At 46.9% G+C, this 20,169-nt stretch overlaps 1 protein-coding gene across 1 annotated transcript in view; it reads left to right on the top strand.

The window, feature by feature from the left end:
* CSMD2 (CUB and Sushi multiple domains 2) overlaps positions 1 to 20,169 on the top strand; it is a 460,842-nt gene that overhangs the window by 413,254 nt on the left and 27,419 nt on the right. Inside the window, exons 49-55 of the mRNA XM_012722353.1 lie at positions 609 to 794; positions 1,518 to 1,712; positions 3,146 to 3,319; positions 4,262 to 4,435; positions 8,673 to 8,846; positions 11,339 to 11,527; positions 16,783 to 16,956. Coding sequence (XP_012577807.1) covers positions 609 to 794; positions 1,518 to 1,712; positions 3,146 to 3,319; positions 4,262 to 4,435; positions 8,673 to 8,846; positions 11,339 to 11,527; positions 16,783 to 16,956 — 1,266 coding nt within the window. The remainder of the gene's footprint in view (positions 1 to 608; positions 795 to 1,517; positions 1,713 to 3,145; positions 3,320 to 4,261; positions 4,436 to 8,672; positions 8,847 to 11,338; positions 11,528 to 16,782; positions 16,957 to 20,169) is intronic.

The raw sequence follows: 20,169 nt of genomic DNA, 5'->3' as shown, positions 1-20,169 counted from the left end.
GACATACTTGATTGTTCACATTTTAAAATAAGAGCTGTGTTGATTTTTCCAGGTAGCAGATATGGGTTCCTTTTGTTGTTATATACAGGTGCCTTTTCCCACTTGGCTTCTTCCCTGAGTGAGGAGCAGGCAGAGAGGCTGTAAATCCAAGAATTAAAAGATCTTTACTCTGGATGCCAGCTCCTACCTTTACTGCCCTAATTTTCTCAAAAAAATAAATTTTTCTTTTCTTTTCCTTCCCTCAAATGGAAAAGAAAACCCTCTCTACAACTTTGTTTAGAGAATCGATGCTTGATTGCCTCTACACTCTATTTGTGGGAAGGGATGGAGAGAAAACTGGTCTCACTCCAGAGCTCCTGCCCGTGTATTTTGGGCTGCAGCTTCTCAGCACCATTACATCCATCAAGATACCATGCACTTCATCTTCCAAAGTTGTATCTGAAATCTCCTCTGCCGATGACCTTCCATTTTCCTTCTTGTTGTGAGACTTTTTCCTTTTATGATTTTTACTATATTTTTATTAGGGCCTTGGAGGAGAGGAAAGATAAAAATAGGTTCACAAAAGTGCATAGAATCAAGCATACTTACGACTTCTTTCCCCTTGCCAGCTCTTTCCTGCGGGCTTCCTGAGGCCCCCAAGAACGGCATGGTGTTTGGCAAAGAGTACACAGTGGGGACCAAGGCCGTGTACAGCTGCAGTGAGGGCTACCACCTCCAGGCAGGCGCCGAGGCCGCCGCAGAGTGTCTGGAGACGGGCCTGTGGAGCAACAACAATGTGCCCCCGCAGTGTGTCCGTGAGTCCTCGGGCAATGGGGGCAGGTGGAAGGAGGGGCTCAGCAGCTGACCTGCTCCTTCAGGGAGGGAGCTAAAAGCTCAATAATGAAAAATCTCTGCAGGTGGAGGTTGAAGATTCCAGGCGCAGAGTGGAGACTGTCATCTACTTGGGTTCCTATAGGAATTGCTCTCCAAGCATGGAGAGCGTATGATGCCCAGGCATTCCATAAATCATGGCAGGACTTATGGATGACAGGTGCACTTCCCGTAAGATAGAAAAACTGCGGGAAGTTCGCATGAATGGCCTTCACTCACAAGACTCTAATGTGACAGAGACACGGTCACATCTAAGGCCAAAGTCCCAAACTGGCAGCCTGATGGGCCACACTCAGCCAAAGATGCCAGCTTTATGAAATATTTTGAATTCCCAACATTTTAAAATCAGAAAATTTTATGTAAAAGTCCACATTTCGGCCTTCTCTTGAAAAGTAAAGACTGAACCAAATAATACTTGGAGTCTCACTAAAACAGCCAGCATTGAGCAAGTACCGGCCTCCCCTTTTTTCAGCAGGTCGGCCCACCCCAGCTTGCTCTGAACCCCGCCAGCCCACTTCATGCATTCACAGATCTTCCTGCAGACTGAAGAATCTTGGCTCTGTCTGCTCAGTTTCCCATCCCCTGCTCCGGACGCCTGCCAGTGTCTTCCATGATTAATCCGCTGCTCCCCGCCCCTGTCTCCTCAGCTGTGACCTGTCCGGATATCAGCAGCATCAGCGTGGAGCATGGCCGGTGGAGGCTCATCTTTGAGACACAGTACCAGTTCCAGGCCCAACTGATGCTCATCTGCGACCCTGGCTACTACTACACGGGCCAGAGGGTCATCCGCTGTCAGGCCAATGGCAAATGGAGCCTCGGGGACTCTATGCCCACCTGTCAAAGTAAGCAAGAGGGGGGCCGGGCAAGTTTGCAGGTGGGATGCCCCCTACCTGAATTGCCCCCTATGGGGGCAGAGCGTCGGGGAGGGGATAGCCCCCAGATTCAACACTCCCATGGAATCAGGAGCTGGAGAGGGGCCTACCCCTTTAACAAAGTCTTTCTTAATATCTTGGTATCTTAATCAAAAGCTCCATGGCAACACTCACTAATTTATTTGTTCAACATTCGTGCCAGGTGTTACAGAGCTACAAAGCTAAAGTTGGTGGTTCCTGCCCCCAAGGAGTTTACAGTCTACTGGAAAGGCAGACACATATACAATGCTAATGCGATGTGGTGAGCTCCATAGTGGGGGTGGGGCGTGCAGGAATAGCACAAGGACAGGCCAGCTATGCGTCTGGAGACTGCTCCATAGAGAGTTGTTTTTCTTTGATTCTTGAAGATAATTTCAAAGTTCAGGATCCCTGGGAAGCCACTCTGAGAGTTATGAGAGTGATCCTGGGATACCCACTGGTGAAAGGGAAGAGAAAGGAAGAGAGCAGGGCTTGGAGGACAGAGAAGCTGAGTGCTGAGCGGTGTGAGTGAAGGCCTTGGCGGGCCACACAGGGCTCTGTTGGGAATCCGCTCTGTCCCATGTTGGCGTCAAGAGTCTTTATGCCTCACGCTGAGTACACCTGGGTGCAGGCTGCCGACGAGAGGTGATCTAGTGGGAGGACTCCTGAGCCAGAGTGACCTGAAGGCGACTAGCTGCTGATAGTTTGCCAGCAGCTGGGATAAGAGTTCCTTCAGTCCTAAAGGGGGTCTCATTGGGGGTTCACCGCACATCCACCACCATAGGGACATACTCCTAACATCGCTGGCCCTTGAGCAACATGAGTTTGAACTGTACAAGTGCACTTACCTGCAGATAGACACCACACCAGAGGGAGCCACCAAAAAGAGCTCAAGGTGATGGGTGCTCTGGAACAGCACCAGATCAAGAAGCAAAGAGGTAGAAGAAGCAACGCTGGAAAACAAGTTGACTTCAGACAGTCTGGCAGGAGGGGTCTGCTTATCCTGGGCAAGTGGGACCTCTAGGACACAGACCCCTCTGTATTATGGTGGGGTGACTTTTCACCAGGGTGCACATCCAAACCCCTGAGGAGTTTGCTTAAAACTCACTGGCCTGAGTCCTATCCAGAGGTTGTGAGCCCCAGGTCTAGAGTGTAGCCTGGACATTTCAGAAGCTCCTCAGGTGCTTCTGGTGACACCTTCAGTTGAGACTCACTGCTTGCGTGTGACGCCACCCACGTAAGTGGCCGTCATCACCCATGCCCCAGGCATGAGTCCCCTTAGGGTTAGGTTGAACAGGCCTTATTTTTGTTATTCTTCTCATGCATCAGAGGCAGCACATGCCCCCTCCTGGGGCTGCTTCCTGAGCATGTTGTGACCTTTCCAGTCATCTCCTGTGGAGAGCTCCCCATCCCGCCCAGCGGCCACCGCATCGGAACGCTGTCTGTCTACGGGGCCACGGCCATCTTCTCCTGCAATTCCGGGTACACGCTGGTGGGCTCCAGGGTGCGGGAGTGCATGGCCAACGGGCTCTGGAGTGGCTCTGACGTCCGCTGCCTGGGTGAGTGCCTTCCCGGATCCGGTCAGGCCTGTGCAGAGCTGGATCCCAGTCATGGGTCTTTTGAAATTTCATTTTATTTTCTTAAACGGGGTCAACTGACATTAGTCATAGTAGTAGAAGTAGTAATAGCTTAAACATTACATGGTAGCCCAAGTCGTGTGGTATCTGGCTTCTTTCACGTCACATAGCATCTTTGAGATTCATCCAAGTTGCTGCCTGTTCTGACGTGAGTAGAGCTGCAGTCTCTTTTTTCCTGTATTGTACTATTTTCTGTTGAGGCACTGTATGACAGGGGAATGAGTTCACACCTCCCCAAATGTGTGTGTTACCACATCACTCCCTCCCCCCCAAAGCACCCATAATCTCTACCATAGACCCTTGGACCCCCTTCCCTTCACATACTCCCCCATCCATATCCGATAGCCTCGTTCTCCAGTCAGATTTCTAGAGACTGTTTCAGTTTAGTTTTTCTGTTCCTTATTTTCTTCCTTTATATTTCACACCTGAGTGAAATCACCCGGCATTTGCCTTTCTCCTCCTGACTGACTTCCCTTAGCTAATGCCCTCCACTTCCAGCCATGTGTCGCAGACGCAGGACTTCACCTTGATGTAGGCTGTGGGCCCCCAGGGAATAGATGCTCAGTCAGTTCTGACAGGAGAAATAGATGCAAGGAGGAGCCAGTGCTGACATTGTCTTACCCACACACAGGCCTAAACTCTGAAGCTCAGGGACAGATGCCACCTTAGGCTTGGGTGGCCACTGCTACCATGTCTAGGGGGTCCTGAAGTCACTCCCAGATGGGCTTTGGTGGGGGAGGTGGGGAAAACCATGGCTGACAGGTCCTTTCCCCTCCTTCCCTTGCCTCCCCACACCCCTCCAAGACTCCCCCTGTGCTCTTTAGCACCTGTTCTGTTGACTGTCTTTTCTACCCCCCAACCTAGCTGGACACTGTGGGACGCCCGAGCCCATCGTCAACGGGCACATCAACGGGGAGAACTACAGCTACCGGGGCAGCGTGGTGTACCAGTGCGACGCCGGCTTCCGCCTAATCGGCATGTCGGTGCGCATCTGCCAGCAGGATCACCACTGGTCGGGCAAGACCCCTTTCTGTGTGCGTAAGTATGTTGTCCCTCTCCCTAGTCACGGGCTCAGAGTCAACATGGACTGTCTTCCTTGTTCTCTCCTTAGGTTAGCCCAAGGATGTTTGTGTCTTTTTAATTTTTCAAAGATGCGATCATTGTACCTGTTGTTTTCAGTTTTCCACATCATTAACCATGCCTTTATCATTTCCTTCTTTGTAATTTCTTAAGATCTAATTTTTTGGCTCATTTTCTAGTTATTTTACTTGGCCATATAATCCACTTATTTTCAGCCTTTCATTTGTATTCATTGTTATCAATAGATGTGTTTAAGGCTGTGAAATATTTCCTGATTGCTGCGTTAGTTGTATCCCACAAATTATAATAATTAATGTTTTGTTACTTGTTATATGTAATGTAATTTTATTCACTTTCCATTTCAAAAATTCCATTTCAAGAATTTTTGAGTAGAAGAGTGGTTTATTTATTTCCAAGTGGAAGGACCTTTGTAATTTTGATTTTGTTATGGGTTTCTAATTTCATTGTACTATATATATTTCTACTTTATGGAATTTACTGTTTTCTTTGTTGCCTAATATTTGAGATGAAAGAGTATTAGGTAGTAAGTTCTGTAGCCATAAGCTACACCTTACAGATTATATCCTGTGTGTCTTCTTGTATGCTGATTCTTTTTTTGTCTATTTGAGCTGTTTGCTTAGGAGATGTGCTTTTAAGTTTTCTATTGTTAGCGAATTAATACCTTTTTTTTCCTTGAATTCCTATGGTTTCTGTACATAAAAGTAGTTGGTGTGTTATTTGGCACATTGATGTTCCTAGGTATTATATTTCAGGCAAATTGTTGTTTGGCCTTTAAAATGTATTGTCACTTTTAATACTTTTTAGATTGAATTGCACTGCACTGTGCCTGGCCACCCCTTCTTTTATCCTTTTCCCATTGGCCTTGTATCCTTTAACCATTCATTTATTTTAGCCATCCTGAATCACTCTCACAGAAAGCATAAAGTTAGATCTTGCCTTGTGAAGCAGTCTGAAAATCTTTCTCTTTTAATAGGTTAATTTAACTCATTCACATATACTGATATGACATATGCTTGGTCTTAATCCTGTCATGTTTTCTGTAATCATCATAGATTTGAAATTATACTTTGTATTTCTCTGTATTATGTATTTTCTTTGCTTTTTTCCATTTCTTCCGGTGTTTAAGAAAGCTTGTATTTTTGGTTTTGGTGTACAAAGCAATACAATTCAAGCTAAAAATTATTAAAAGTGACAAGAGAACACTTTTATAAGCTAAAAGCACAATTTCCAACGTAAATACAATAGTTGTGAATGTCCATGTACAAATTTCACAGCTACTGCCTTTAGCAAAGCAAGAACGATGGGAAATTCACGGAAAAACAGCAACATACTAAAAAATAAAAGGCTTTACAACAGCTCTCAGAACACAAGTCAAGTGGTCAAAAATATAAACACACCAAAACCAATATTTTGTATTTATAGCATTTTAAGGCCATTAGCCCCATATTCTCTTATTTAATTTTTTATTGTGTAGTTTATCATTTTAACAGCATCGTTTGACTTTCCCATATTGACTGAGTCACAGTGAGTGAGCTGGTTCTACTTCCCTTTCTCCCTTCCCCATTTTTAGTTATGCTGTTTCTACAGTGTGAAAACACAAAACGATGATTACAGTGTCATTATCATGACTCTGACCTTTCCCTACTGTGATTTTATTCCTGCATCCACAGTCAAACATACTAAAAGCTCAAAAATGCTGCTGATTTTCCCATTATCTCATAGTTGGGTCAAGCTCAGTATCTGCTTTATAGCATGTGCCAGCAAGGGTTGTCCAGGGAAGCAGAGCCAGCTGGAGCATCCAGCATCTCCTCAGACTCTCTCTGTGGCTCCTGTGAAACCCCCCCAGCCCCCCACCATCAACCTTGTTTTCTCCTGTGCTGGCCACCTCCTCAGTTCCCTTTGCCGTGTTTGATTAGGGTGCCCTTCATAAGGTGGTTATCCAAAGGTTTCACCCTCAGCACTTCATGTTTCAGTCTGTAGCAGTGGTTTCTAACCTCTGGGGAGGGAATCTGGCCTTCAGTGAATCTGAGAATAATGGACACTCTCCCACACTGATTATAACACCCTATGCCTATCACGTCAGTGGCTTCACAAAACCTGTGAAGCTTATCTCTACTCTCCCGCCACCTCACTGACCTGGCCAAGGCCTACTTTGAGACCCTGCTCACCTGGCATGCCATTCCCTCAGGCAACCCTCCTTGCCCCACTCTCTCCTCCAGCAGAGTAGATGTTCCCCTCATGCTTGTCACCAGCTCTCTGTGTTCTAAAGGTCTGCTCCTCTGCTCTCTGACTAGACTGTGGCGTGAGCTCCCTGAGGTCAGAGACCATATCATATTCCTCCTGTAATCAGTAGTGCACATCAGAGCACCCAGCAAGAGAAGGCACTCTGTAATATTTAATGAAAAGCAATGCATGAACCTACCTGCAGGCAGCTCTGTTCACGTGGGTTGAAATCCTTGTAGACCCAGAAACTGAGACTCAGATAAGCTGCCCAAAGAAAGTAAAGGGCAGAGCAGCATTGTAGATCCTGATCTGTTGACCTTCACAGCCCTCTCACACCCCACAACACCAGGCTTCCTTGGACCCCTGTCATCCTGCTCTGCCCAGCTCTCTACAAAAGAAAATGGACCCAGACAGAAAGCAGAGCTAGCCACCGCAAAAACTGGGTCCTGCTACTCCTTCTTCCAACCACATCCATACCATGGAGGTTTTGGGTGGGTCCTTAGGAGTCCAAGTGTTAAGATTATAAAGCATCTAGTGGTCTTCACAACTAAAATCCTGAGCCAACGAAGAGGTCTGGCAAAAGCGTGGAGTGGAGTCCAATCCAAAAAGGGGTGGGTGCCCGGCAGCCGCTCAATAGGACCGAGGACAAGAGCGAGGCGGAAGCCCAGGCATGCAGCCATTCATGCGCTCGCTCACTCGTTTGCTCACTCAGAAATACTTACCAAGCTCTTCCTGTATGTCAGGTGCCAAGGACATGGCAAGAAACAAAGCAAAGCCTGTGGAGCTTACATTCAGGTGAAGGAGGAGAAACAGAGAGCCAGTGAAGAGTGCGTGTGGGCGTGCCCACCGCTGGAGGAAGCAGAGGGGGGCCAGGCGGCGGGGAGGTCACTCATGGGGGTGTAAGGGAAGGCCTTATTGCATGCTGACCTTGAGGAGAGACCTGAGAATATGAGGGCAAAAGTCAAGGGGTGTTCCACAGTGAGGAGAGCAAATGCCCTGGGCAGGATGCATGGCATGTTCGAGAAGCCTCCAGACTGGTGTCTGAGGCAGAAGGGGGAAGGTGGGGCGAGAGGAGGCTGAGTGCCTGGAGCCAGGCCTGTGAGCACCAGTCTTCTTCCTCTTCGCTGGCCAGGCTTGAACAAATGACAAAGTGAGACAGAGTTATAGGTGGACGCCAAAATGGCACCTTTATTACTAGTAAAGGCTAAGGTGTATGCGATTGCTGAATGAGAAGCAAGTGGGGTCTGTTAACCCCAGAATGGGGCGGGTTCCCATGCTACTAGAGGCAGCAGCACCCTGGAGCAGATGTCCCTCCATCGTTGGGGAGGCCCTGAGCTGGGAGAGTAGCAGAAACATGGCTTCCTGCAGGCAGCGCCATCCCGAGAGGACAAAGGCAGAGTGAGCGAAACTGAGCATGACAGCTCATGCTTCCCTGAAGATTAGCCTCTCCATGTTCCCTGGGGCAGAGGAAGTAGAAGAGCAGAGAGAAAGGCCAGACCATTTCCAAACTGAACCCCTCACATGGAGGGAGGGAGAGGAGAGGTTGTGCTCTCCTGACACTCTGGGCTGCTGACCCAATGAGTGATGGCACCCTCCACTGAGGCTTGGTGACTCTGGACTCTGGCTCTGTGTGAAGACTGGAATCACCTAGTGGGTGGTCATTAGCATACTGAGCAATGGAGAGTGGAGACAGGAGCCAAGAGCAGAGGGAATGAGGCACTGGGGAGATGTAAGCTGATTCTCTCCATTGTCTGGGCTATAGGCCTGCCCTTAAAGAAGAAGGAATGTCCTATGATGCTTTCAGGAAATTAAAGACTTTGCTGCTGCAGAAGAGACTATAGTGAGGCTTAGTCTGCACTGGTGGGCATGGGAAACACCAAGTGGGGGTGATGATGAACTTTGGGGGGTGTAGATTAACAGGAGGGCTGATCTCTCTTCTGTTCGGTTATAGCAATTACCTGTGGACACCCTGGCAACCCAGTCAACGGCCTCACCCAAGGCAACCAGTTTAACCTCAATGATGTGGTCAAGTTTCTTTGCAACCCTGGGTATGTGGCCGAGGGAGCTGCCCGGTCCCAGTGCCTGGCCAGTGGGCAGTGGAGCGACATGCTGCCCACCTGCAGAAGTGAGTCGCCCTTCTCCTCCCACTGCCCGCCCCTCCACCACACCACATCTGGGGCCCTGTGACCCACAGCAGGAGCCAATGAATTTGGCCCTGGAGTTATTTTCACTCAAAGAAAACTGAGGGCAGAGAAGGATCACCCCCCTCCACCCCAGATACAGCCATATTAAGATTCCATCACTGGTGATGGAAAAACATCAAATTTTCATCTTGCGAAACAGAAATGGAAAACAGTCTTGTGTTTCCACAACAAATGACTTGTCATTATCACTTAGAGCCAACTTCTTGATGAAAGAAAAAACCCAAAAAATTAAAGTGAAAAATAAAAAGCTAAACTTCTCAGGGTTGGGGGAAGAGAAGAAATCAAGAAACTGAGAGGTAGGTTCTGGGGAGAGGCTTTTCCTTCCCCAACTGACTACTTAGGACATAAAAAGCTTCTAAAGCTTTTCGTGGCAGTGCCCAACAGTGGAGGATAAATGGAACCCTGGCCTCTTACCAAGAATGGCCTGGCAGGCTCGACAGCATCTGAGTGGCGAGGTTGTGGGGCCCGACTGTTGTTCAGGTTTCATAGTCCTGAGGGCTGAGATGCCTGGGGACAGCGGCTCCTCACTGCTGTACTTAGTGACGGGAATTGTGAAGTATGTCACAGGTCGTTGGTGATGTACTAAGGAATCCAAGTTTTCAAGGGGTTTTATTGACTAAATCAAGATGCACTCACAACTGATACTAAAATAGGATTCTCTCTTAACCTTTCAAGATGTCACTTTGAGTGAGAGAAGTTTCCAGAGAAGGCTAGGAAAATTGCCCTGACTTTATGTAATGCTTTTCTTCCATCATCTATTTGGGCAGAAAAAGTTGACATTGCTGCTTTGTGGAGTTTTACCCCTCATCACCTTCTCCTCAAGCCCTGTGTTCCCTGCCCCCAGCAGAAGATCCCAGTTCTCCACTAACTGCAGCTCCTTGCCCCAGCAGAAGATCCCAGTTCTCCACTAACTGCAGCTCCTTGCCCCAGCAGACTCTCAAGGGAAACATGCTCAAAGTGGCCTCAGAACCAGGAGGCTGGATAAAATCCTTAGAAATCAGGGCCAGTGGTCCTGCTCCCCACACACCCTTCCTGGCAGGACAGTGAAGGACCAAAATGCAAATAGACCAAGTCACTCCCCATCTAAGTAGCCAGCCCAGGACACTCCCCCAGCAGGACCTGGCCCAGCCCCGGGTCCAGCTCACCATTGTGCTGCCCCAGCTTGCACCTTCTCTGGCCACCACCTCACTGAACCTCGCCCATTCCTCACCAGCCCTGTCCTACGCAGCCCCTCACATGTCTCTGCAAATGCCTTCCTCTCTGGCCCCTCAACACCCCCTTCACCTGGGTGACTCTTACTCAGCCACCCAGAGTTAGCTGAAAGGTTGCTTCTTCTGAGAAACCACCCTTCTCCCCTCCCTGCATGAGGCTAGATGCTGTGCTTTGTGCTTCCAGAACCTTCCTGTCAGAGTGCTTACCAAACAGGAGCATTGCTTGTCTCTCCAACCCCTCCGTTCTCAGCTGCAGATTTTCCAGCCCCCACTGTCCCCACAAAGAACCCATATCTGGAAATGTTTTTTGGTGTCACAGCTCAAAGTGTCTATTGGCATCGAGTAGGTAGAGGCCACAGTTGCTGTTAAACATCCTCCAGTGAACAGGACTACCCCCACCACAAAGAATTATCAACCTAAAGCCTCCACAGTGCCAAGGTGGAAAAGCCCTTTTTAGGGTGTGAACTGCCGAGCATAGTGACTTTGCACAGTACCTGTCACTACCCAGAGAGCTCTCCCAATAAATACTGTGAACTCTCAAAATAAATACTATGAACAAACCAAGTAATGCCAGCCTCCCTGAGCTCCAAGAGCCTCATCAAAGGTAAAACTACGTTGCACTGTAAAAGCCTATCAAAGATTTAGAATACCTGCCCTGTACAATAATGGATGTGAGTGTTTGAAAACAGAAGGTCTCATCCTGAGTGGAGGAGATTGTCATCACTCTCAGAGAGCTCTCTGATTTTCAGCTAAGCTGCTTTGGAAACACTTTAACATTTAAAAGTTGTAGTTATCTCCAGAATACTAATCTCCCCCTGAAATCCTCATAGAAGTGATTAAAACAGTTTCAAGAGAGCCCTGTGCAAGGCCAACCTCAGTCGCTTGGTTTCACAATTACCGTGCTGCGCTGGGGTCGGCCATGGCGCTGGGGCCCAGTGACAGAGACGGGGGGGGAGGGGGGGGGAGAGAGAGATTACCCATCCGGTGAGGCAGAGGGAAGGCATTTCCAAGCAGGTCTACTTCTAATGGATGCAGAACCCCTAGCCAGGAGATCAAAATTAAGGGGGACAAACAGAGTCTCAGGCAGGATCTGCCCTGGGTCACCTATTACTGTGTCTGTTGGGGCCCCCAAAAGCTCACGTAAAAGCATCTAAAATCATCACGTCCAGGTTTCTGCATCTAACTGTCCCGTTCCATTGCAGTCATCAACTGCACAGACCCCGGGCACCAAGAAAACAGCGTTCGTCAAGTCCACGCCAGCGGCCCACACAGGTTCAGCTTTGGCACCACCGTGTCTTACCAGTGCAACCATGGCTTCTATCTCCTGGGCACGCCGGTGCTCACCTGCCAGGGAGACGGCACGTGGGACCGTCCTCACCCTCAGTGTCTCTGTGAGTAGATGCCATGGACTCGGGTCACCCACAGGGTCTGCATGTCAAAGAACCGCCCTTCCTGTGCGTGTGCCTGTGTGTGTATGCGCGTGTCACAGTGACAGTCACCAGCTGCCCCCTCCCGGGCCCTGCTGGACTGACTAGTCTCCATACCAGTTCACACACAGTCTTTCTCCCTGCCTGGACGCCTGTTCCTTCCCTCTAACACTGTTACTGACCTTGTTCCCTCGGGTTCCCTTCCTTCCAGTGGGCTGCCTAGCAAGACAGCCTTCCCCCTTTGCTTTTCCAAAAAGATAACACACGAACCTTTTCTAGAAGGGTCTGAAGCAGAAGTGACACAGACTGTACAGGCAGACAAGCCTGGATCTGAACCCTGCTTTGCCCCTACAAAGTTGTGAGGTTTGAGAGAACCTGTTAGAGCCTCCACATCTTCACCCATAAATACACTGACACCTATTCCAGAGGGTCTTCGGAGGATTAAATGACATAATCCATTAAAAATATATAATGCCGGCTCTCCCTGGTGGCGCAGCGGGTTAAAGCACAGCACTGAGAAGCTAAAGCCACTTCTGCATGAGTTCGATTCCCGCCTGCCCCGGAGGTGACCACATGGCGTGGCAGACCTCTCCTGACCCACCTGCTGCTCCCCTCAGCAGTGTACTTCGTCCATCTGCCTGTTCTGCTCCCCACTCTGTCTCTGGTGAATCCTCCCACCCTCCACATCTCTGGCCTTTATCCCAGTTCTGTATGCACAAAAAAAAAAAAAAAAATCTGATGCCTAGTAAGTTACACAACAGTAAACAATAGCTGCTTTAATTATTACTGGGGAAAAATATGCAAATAACATGTAAAAAAACATTTTTAAGGTAGAGGAGGTACCCAGGATCCTGACCTCACACCGCTCAGTTCCGGGCTCTCCTGCTCTCTGGTTGCTGGGGTGAAGCCTGTGAGCTTCACTCCCCTGTCTTCCTAATGTCAAGGTGAAAGGATCCCCTCTCTCTGGTGGGTCAGTACATGCTGTGGGCCCCCCTGGATGACACCATCTCCTCATGCCCTTGTGCCTCTCAATGTAAGAATAGACTGGTACAGCTCCACTGTCCATATTGGGGTCCCCTTGCTGCAGGACCCCAGCCTAGCCCCAGTTATGGCTGACAAATTGTGTTTGAAAACCGACAGCCACCTGTGTTCAGAGGTGCCCAGTGAGACTCGGAACTCAAGGTGGTTTCCGATCATTTTATCTTCTGGTAAATGAAGTTTCCATCCTAATAAAGTGGCCCTATACATTCAGAGTTTTTACCCCCATGTTCTCTTGGGCTTCTATGTAGGAATAAGAATGTAACTATTGGATCTTTTGGTAACTATTTACCTTTTTGAGGAATTACCAAGCTATTTTCCAAGTAGTTGCACCATGTTATATTCCCACCAGCAGTCCGGGAGGGTCTGATTTCTCCACAAAAGATATTATCATCTGTTATTTTCATTATAGACATTCTAAAGGCTGTGAAGTGGTATCTCATTGTTTATTTCTCTACTTATAGAAATGTTTGTCCAATTTCCTTGCCCACTTTTTAAGTTGTGTTGATTGTATTGTTGAACAGTTCTTCATATATTAAGGATACTGCTTCCACATCAGAGATATGATTTGCAAACATTTTCTCCCACTCTGTGGACTCTCTTTTCACTTTCTGAATAATGTCTTTTGCTGCATGAAAGTTCTGATTTTAATGAAGCCCAATCTGGGTTTTTTTTTGTGTGTGTTGCTTGTGGTTTTGGTAGAATACTTAAGAAACCATTGCTACTCTGATGCTATCCAAGAACATGTCATCTCTCCATACTCATAGTTTTGTTTCTACCTTTCCAACTTAGATGTCTTTTATTTTGTTTTCTTAATTGTCCCAATCAGAACTTCTAACACATGTTGACAGAAGTGGCAAGCACACACATTCTGGTCTTGTTCTTGGTCTTCAGAGAAAAACTAAGTCTTCCAACTTACATTATAACAAACTGACTTTAGCTGAATTTTTCATACATTCCCTTCTTTTCCTAGTTTGCTGAATATTTTTGTCATGAAAGGGTGCTGGATTTTGTCAAGTACTTTTTCTATTTCTATTGAGAAGAGTATGTGGTCTTTTTCCTTTGTTCTATGAATATGGTATATTACAGTGACTACTATTCAGATGTGAAACCACTTCTGTTCCAGGAGCAAATCACACTTAGTCATGGTAGGATCCTTTGAATTATCCGGTAGCTTTACTGGATTTGGTTTATGTATAGCTTCTTGAGAATTTTTACAGCTATGTTCATTAAGGATAATGGCCTGTGGTTCTCCTTCCTTGTGAAGGCATTGGCTTTGGTATCAGGTAATAAAGTGTCCCTCTTCTGTCTTAGGAATAATTTGAGAAATATAAGTGTTTCTTCTTTTAAAAATTAGTAGACTTCAACACTGAAGCCCTTTGGTCTGAGGCTTTTTTTGCTAAAAGTTCATTGATTATTGATATTCTCTCTTTATTTGTTATTCTGTTCAGATACTCTATTTCTGTCTTCTTTTAATAATATACTTTATTTTTAGTGTAGTTTCAAGTTTGCATCAAAGTTGAGTGGAAAGTACAGATAACTACTGTGTACTCCTACCCCCTCAGACACAGTCTCCACCATAGTCAACATCCGTACCACGTGGTGCACCTGTTACCATCAAAGAGCCTGTGTAAACACATCAGCAGCACCCAAGGCCCAACATTTACTGTAGGATCTGTTACTGGTGGTGGACAGTCCACAACTCTTCTTGAGTTGGTTTTGGTAGTTTGTGTATTTCTCTGTCATCTAATGTGTTAGCATACAAGTTTTTCTATTTTCTTGTAATCGCTTTTATTCCTTTCAGGCTGGTGGGTTAGTGTTGTACTACTTTCATGATTTTAGTCATCTAAGTGGATCTACCTTTCTGTCCCCCATACCTCTCTCTGTCCACTCTCCCTCTCTCTCTCGACCCTGCTCTCCCTCTCACTGTCAAATTAGCAATGAGAGTATATCCTACACTTTATTTCCTTCCTGTGGTTTGTTCTTTTAGAGGAAGAAGTCAAAATAATAATGTGTGTGACGAAAGATAAAACAATGAGAGCACCACTTGGCTGCTGCAGATAAGGAAGACCAAGTAAAAAGCAGATGGTAACAGTGGGGACACAGCTCACACTCCGTGTTTGTGCAGAAAAATCGAGGAGGAAGAGCACAAAGGGAAGAACAGTAGCTGCTGTGCATTCCCTATTCTGTCCATGTAAAACAAAATCTTTAAAATAACTTTAATATGCATGTATACCATGAGTACGAATAATGACCAAAAGGAGGGAGAGGATCATAGATTTATACATGATTGAGACTAAGTTGGCATTAATATAAACTACCCAACTAAGGCATTCCTAGATTCCTGACCCATGGGAATGCTAAGTAATAATAAATCTCTATTATTACCTGAGCCTTGGGGCAATTAGCTACATAGCGATCAATAACGAATACAAGCGGTGTTCTGGATAGCCAGGTCAGTGAGCTGAGGCTCCTGGACCAGTCCAGCCTCTGGCCTATTTTTGTATGACCTTTGGACCAGGAATGAATTTTTTTTTCTTTGTATTGAGGTAAGATTAGCTTACCGCACTGTAAAGGTCTCGTAGTTTCTCACCTCCAAACTAAGTTTTCATACCATGCCCACTATCTGATGTCCAGCCAGCCACCTTCACCATCCAGCTGCCCCCTTCTCTCCTTCCCCTCTGGTAACCACCACCTGGTTGACAAAGTCAAAGCATTGTGTTTGTTTTCTGCTGTGTCTCTTAAGAATGAAGCTTTATGTTTTCAAACTGTTATTGAAAAATGAACAACAAAAGAATAAGCAACCGACCATATGTCCCCCTCACAGCCTAAAATTCCTGGTCCCTGACAGAGCAAAGGGTTGCTGTTTCGAGGATAATGAATCAGCTGCCACATGCAGCAAAGACATAATATGGAGGAAGAGAAACCGAATGTAAATGAGCATGTACCGTTCAACTCCGTTTATACAGAATTCGAAAGCAGGCAAACCAACTAACGTCGACACTGGCTGACTTTGGGGAAGGGTGAGGGACGTGAGGAGCGGGCACGCAGGGGCTTCTAAGCTCCGGCGCTGCTGTCTCCTGATCTGGGCGGGGTGCATGCGTGCATTCACTCCGTGACAATTCATTACACTGTTCATTTACAATTACTGTGTTTTTCTGTGTGTATATTGTATTGCCATTACAAATTAATTTATTTGAACAATCACTAGAGAGTTCAAATTGAACAATTTGTAGAAGCCCAGAAAGTTCTATTAAACAATCACAGAATCGTTTAAATTATAATTGGAGACGCCATTCCTTTCAGAAGAGAACTCGTTGGTAGTATGTAAACAGTCTTGTGGAAGAAAGTCATGTGGCCTCTGTTTCGCCTGCCTCACTTTAAGAGCTGATTCACTCTAGCGATGACGAGGGCTGTGACTTGGGGGAGCCCCCTTCCCTCACCACGCCACCTTTTCCTCATCAGGAGATGGAGCTAAAGATGGCACCTGCCTCACAGAGTTGCTTCAAGGAAGAAATAGCATAACCCTTCAAGGTCACTGTGCACTTAGCTCTTGTCATAGAGCAAGTCATCTTAAAACTGAATGGCCTGACATAGAAAGTGTTTTCTCATAATTGTGCAGAGCAGGCATTCAGGCACTTAGCAAGTGCGGTACTCGGCGTTCTCCAGAGAAACATAGCCAGTTACACTTGGGACAGGTAAAGGAGATAACGTAGGGGATAAGCAGTATGAACCTCTGCAAAATGCCCGAATTCTGGACCCTGGTGAGTGTGGAAGGCCTGGCATGACGGGTCCCCATTTTGTCTTATATACCCTATGTGTACAGCCTTCCACCATGGTCATCTCGCTGTGTCCTTTGGCAGCAATGAACCAGATAGAGGTGAGTCCAAGAAGCAAGAAAGAAAAGAAATGTGTGTGCCTGCGTGCTGAGCATTTTCACACACACCATCTCATTCGGCTCTAAAGCAACAGGTCTTCCTCTTCCCTTCACAGCTCTGGAAACTGGACAGCGAGAGGCAGACGTCCTCTCTTTGGCCAGGTGTATGGGCCAGCAGGAGTCCTGCTTTAACTGATACCCAGAGTTTCTCTTCTCAGCCTGTTGTTACAAAATATGTAGCATGTGTCCCGTGATGATGATCCATCCCTGTGAAAGTGGCTGAAATGTTTGCTTTTCCCCACAGTGGTGTCCTGCGGCCATCCGGGCTCCCCGCCTTACTCCCAGATGTCGGGGGACAGCTATACCGTGGGGGCAGTTGTGCGTTACAGTTGTACTGGCAAGCGGACCCTGGTGGGAAACAGCACCCGCATGTGCGGGCTGGACGGCCACTGGACAGGCTCCCTCCCGCACTGCTCAGGTATGGGGCAGGTGGCTGGCAGAGGACTTCGGTCAGACGCTTGTCTGTGCTCCCCCTGGCTGACGCGAGGGGGTGGGAGGCAGACCCCTGCGACCTCACCCCATCCTCAAAGGTGGAGACAGCCGTCAGGGGTCCTCCCCTCCCTCGGCATCAGCCCTTGGTCAACGGCACCCAACTTCATCCCCTTAGTCAGCCGAGCCGAGAGATTGCAGAACAACTTTGTGAGGTCACCCTGTGGCCAGAGTCCTTTGCACACGCTTGTTCTGGGACTCCCCCAAGCCTACTCGCTGTGAGAGCTGAGTTCAAACCCACTCCTGTGCTCTTTCGTTCCCTGCTGGAGACTCCCAAGCCCTGGCCTGCTTCCCGTTCCTCTTGTCACTGGCTCCCTTTTTTGTCTTGTGTCCTGGCTCCCCATGGAATATAGTTCTCCCCCACTGCCCTAATACCCCAGTCCCTAGACTTTCCTAGGAATAAATTTGTTTTACTTTAATCTCTTTGAGGACACTGACAAGTGTCATCAAAATGGCAAATGTAGGGAACAATATGTCCATGAAGTCCAAACTGTAAATCTACCTGTAATGTCATAACAGAACAAAATATTTGAAGTTGAATTGTTCAACTTCATCCTAACCAATGCCAAGGCCAGAACCACAAAGTGAAAATATTAGCACCCCACATAGCTTTGTCTTCTCTGAATTGAACTGCCTGGCTCCAGAAGGGATACCAAATGATATGTCAGACCCGAGAGGGCAGCTGCTCACATAGCTTGATGTTCCTTAAGAAACTCACTTGGCATTGAAATTAACCATCATCCCTCCCTGTACCAGACCTCAGGATCTTGACCTCCTCCTAATCCAGAGCCTTCTTGATGTGGGAGCTCACCTGCAAGACATCCACTGTTTTTGCACTTGAGGTCCCCAGAGGAACCCATTTAGGGTCCCCAGTGTCCCATTTAGAACATTGCCAGAATATTGAACAAGATATTAGTCAGGTCTCCCCAGAAAGGAGAAATTCCCAAAGTACTGACCACTGTTTAAAAGGACCTTTGGTGGCCCAGGACTACCCCAAATACATTGCTTTATTATTTCCACCCTAGTCAAAGTCTTTGACTCCTCACCTCTATTAATCTCATTAATCACCCAGTTTGAGAATAGACAGGAGTATGTATGATCCATGGGGAGTCCTTTAGCCCCAACTGGAGAAAGGTCTGTTAACAGGTTCTCTGACTTCTTTCTGTCTGAACTCTGAGAGAAGGGACTTGGGAGGATGATATGGAGGAAAAGGTCGTGTATATCAAGGCCTCCTGAGTTTATCCACAGAGCAAGTTCCCAAAGGAAGAGGTATTCCAGAAGAGGGCATGCATCTCCCACCCTAATGTCCATTCTAGCATGTGTTCACCCCAGTTTCTTCTGTGAATAACCCCTTTGCATAAAGTTCTTTTGCAGACGTCTCTCCAGGTGGTGTTCTTAACATCTATTGATCTGTTTTGGTGAGCTTGATTCTCCACAGGAAAAGGAAATACAGGGTAGAGGAAAAAGAAACTAGAAAGTCTTGAGCCTCTCCGACCCAGCAGCACAGGTCACTCAATTACACAATCATCTCTTGGGCCAAAAACAAGCATCAAAAGTTTTTTCCCCAAAATTGTAACTTCCCTTCTCTGAAATTGTATTAACAAAGGCTGGGAAATGACCTAAAAATAGTACCAAACAAATTCTTGTGTAGGGCAGAGAACTAAGCTAGAAAACCTCCAAAATCCTTTCCATTGTGAGATTTCATAATTTTGTGATTTCCTAAGCACTGGCCCTCATGTAAGGGAAGGGACTCTTCCTTGGTCAAGGGGAGACTAGAAACAAGTTAATAACTTGGGAACATGCAAAAATAAGAAGCAAGAAAGAATCCTTCAGAACATGAACCCATTCAATAGGGGACGTGTTGTAGTCAGCTATTGACCGTCTATCCATGATCACAAATATTCTGAAGAACAGTCACTAAGCTCATTCCTCCCATGTATCCATCCATAATGACAGACATTTAGGAGGTGAGAACCATGACAGTGACTTTCTGGAGACCTCTAGGGACAGTCTTAGAAGAGATTCTATGAATGCTAAGGCTGAGAATGAATGAATCTTAAATGCCTTAGATAAGAAAATGGGAGATGAGAAGAATAGGAGATGAGGAAGCACAGCTAAGTATGTACTAGTGAGAATATTAATCCTTCTGTCCCTGAAACTTACAGATACCTCCTTTTGCAATAACATATCCTGCCAGTGCTAAGAATACATATTCAAGAGTTCTAGAATCCATTTTTTGAACCTCATTCTGTATAGTCAATGCACCCTGATGCATAACAAAAATCTCTGAGTTCTTATGTCCTAAGCCCCAGGGCCATCAAGGACATGCAGACATAGCTGGCATTTGAGATTTACTTGAGCAAGTTCATTGCCCACCTCTGCAGTGTGACCATCATGCAGACCCCCTCTTCAGTAAAGTCAGCAGTTGCGATCTGCTCTAGGAGACAATATTCTGTCCCAGACTCCCTTTGTCATTAAAGCTGAAGCCTCACACACTGCAATGGAAGCCATTCTGTCAGATAAGGTCCAAAGACTAGGGAGACCTCCCGGGGGCCTTTGCACATCAGTGCTGGCTCTGGCTGAGGACAGCAAGCCAGTGGGCAGGTCGGGCTACTGATCACGAGGTCTGCCTTCCTGGGCACCCAGGACTGCCCATTGTATGAGCTACATCCTGGGGACCTCCAGAAGACAGGAAAGCTAGCCAGCGTGTTGAGTCCTTTTTTTTTTTTACGTTTTTGAGATGGAGGTTCAGTGACTCCCCTTCCTTCATAGGGAGCAAAATGAAAGAATATGGGGTCTTATAGTATTCTCATAATCTGAGGTGAAATCAGAAAAGGAGATCAGTGTAAGTTGGAAAGGAAGAGAGATAAATGGAAAATGGTGAGGTGTACATAACTGAAACATTTATTTACTCCAACCAGCCACATGCGGTCACTCAGATGTTACCATTTGAGGCCCACACATGTGGGTTCATGAGAAGACACACTCCCCCTCACCGGAAACTTTATCTTCTCACCATTGCCACTCACCGCTACCTGTGCTCTCCTTCCTCATACTGACCGTGACTCAGTCTGCCCACTGGTGTCTCCTAAAATCCATGTTTTATGCGATGTGTTGGCCTCCACAGGCACTAAATCTTGTG

This window comes from Condylura cristata, unplaced genomic scaffold (assembly GCF_000260355.1).
Source record: "Condylura cristata isolate star-nosed mole 26May11 unplaced genomic scaffold, ConCri1.0 scaffold00008, whole genome shotgun sequence".
NCBI lineage: Eukaryota > Metazoa > Chordata > Mammalia > Eulipotyphla > Talpidae > Condylura > Condylura cristata.
The sequence above is the reverse complement of the archived record's forward strand: the minus strand, read 5'-3'. Positions and strand labels throughout refer to the sequence as shown.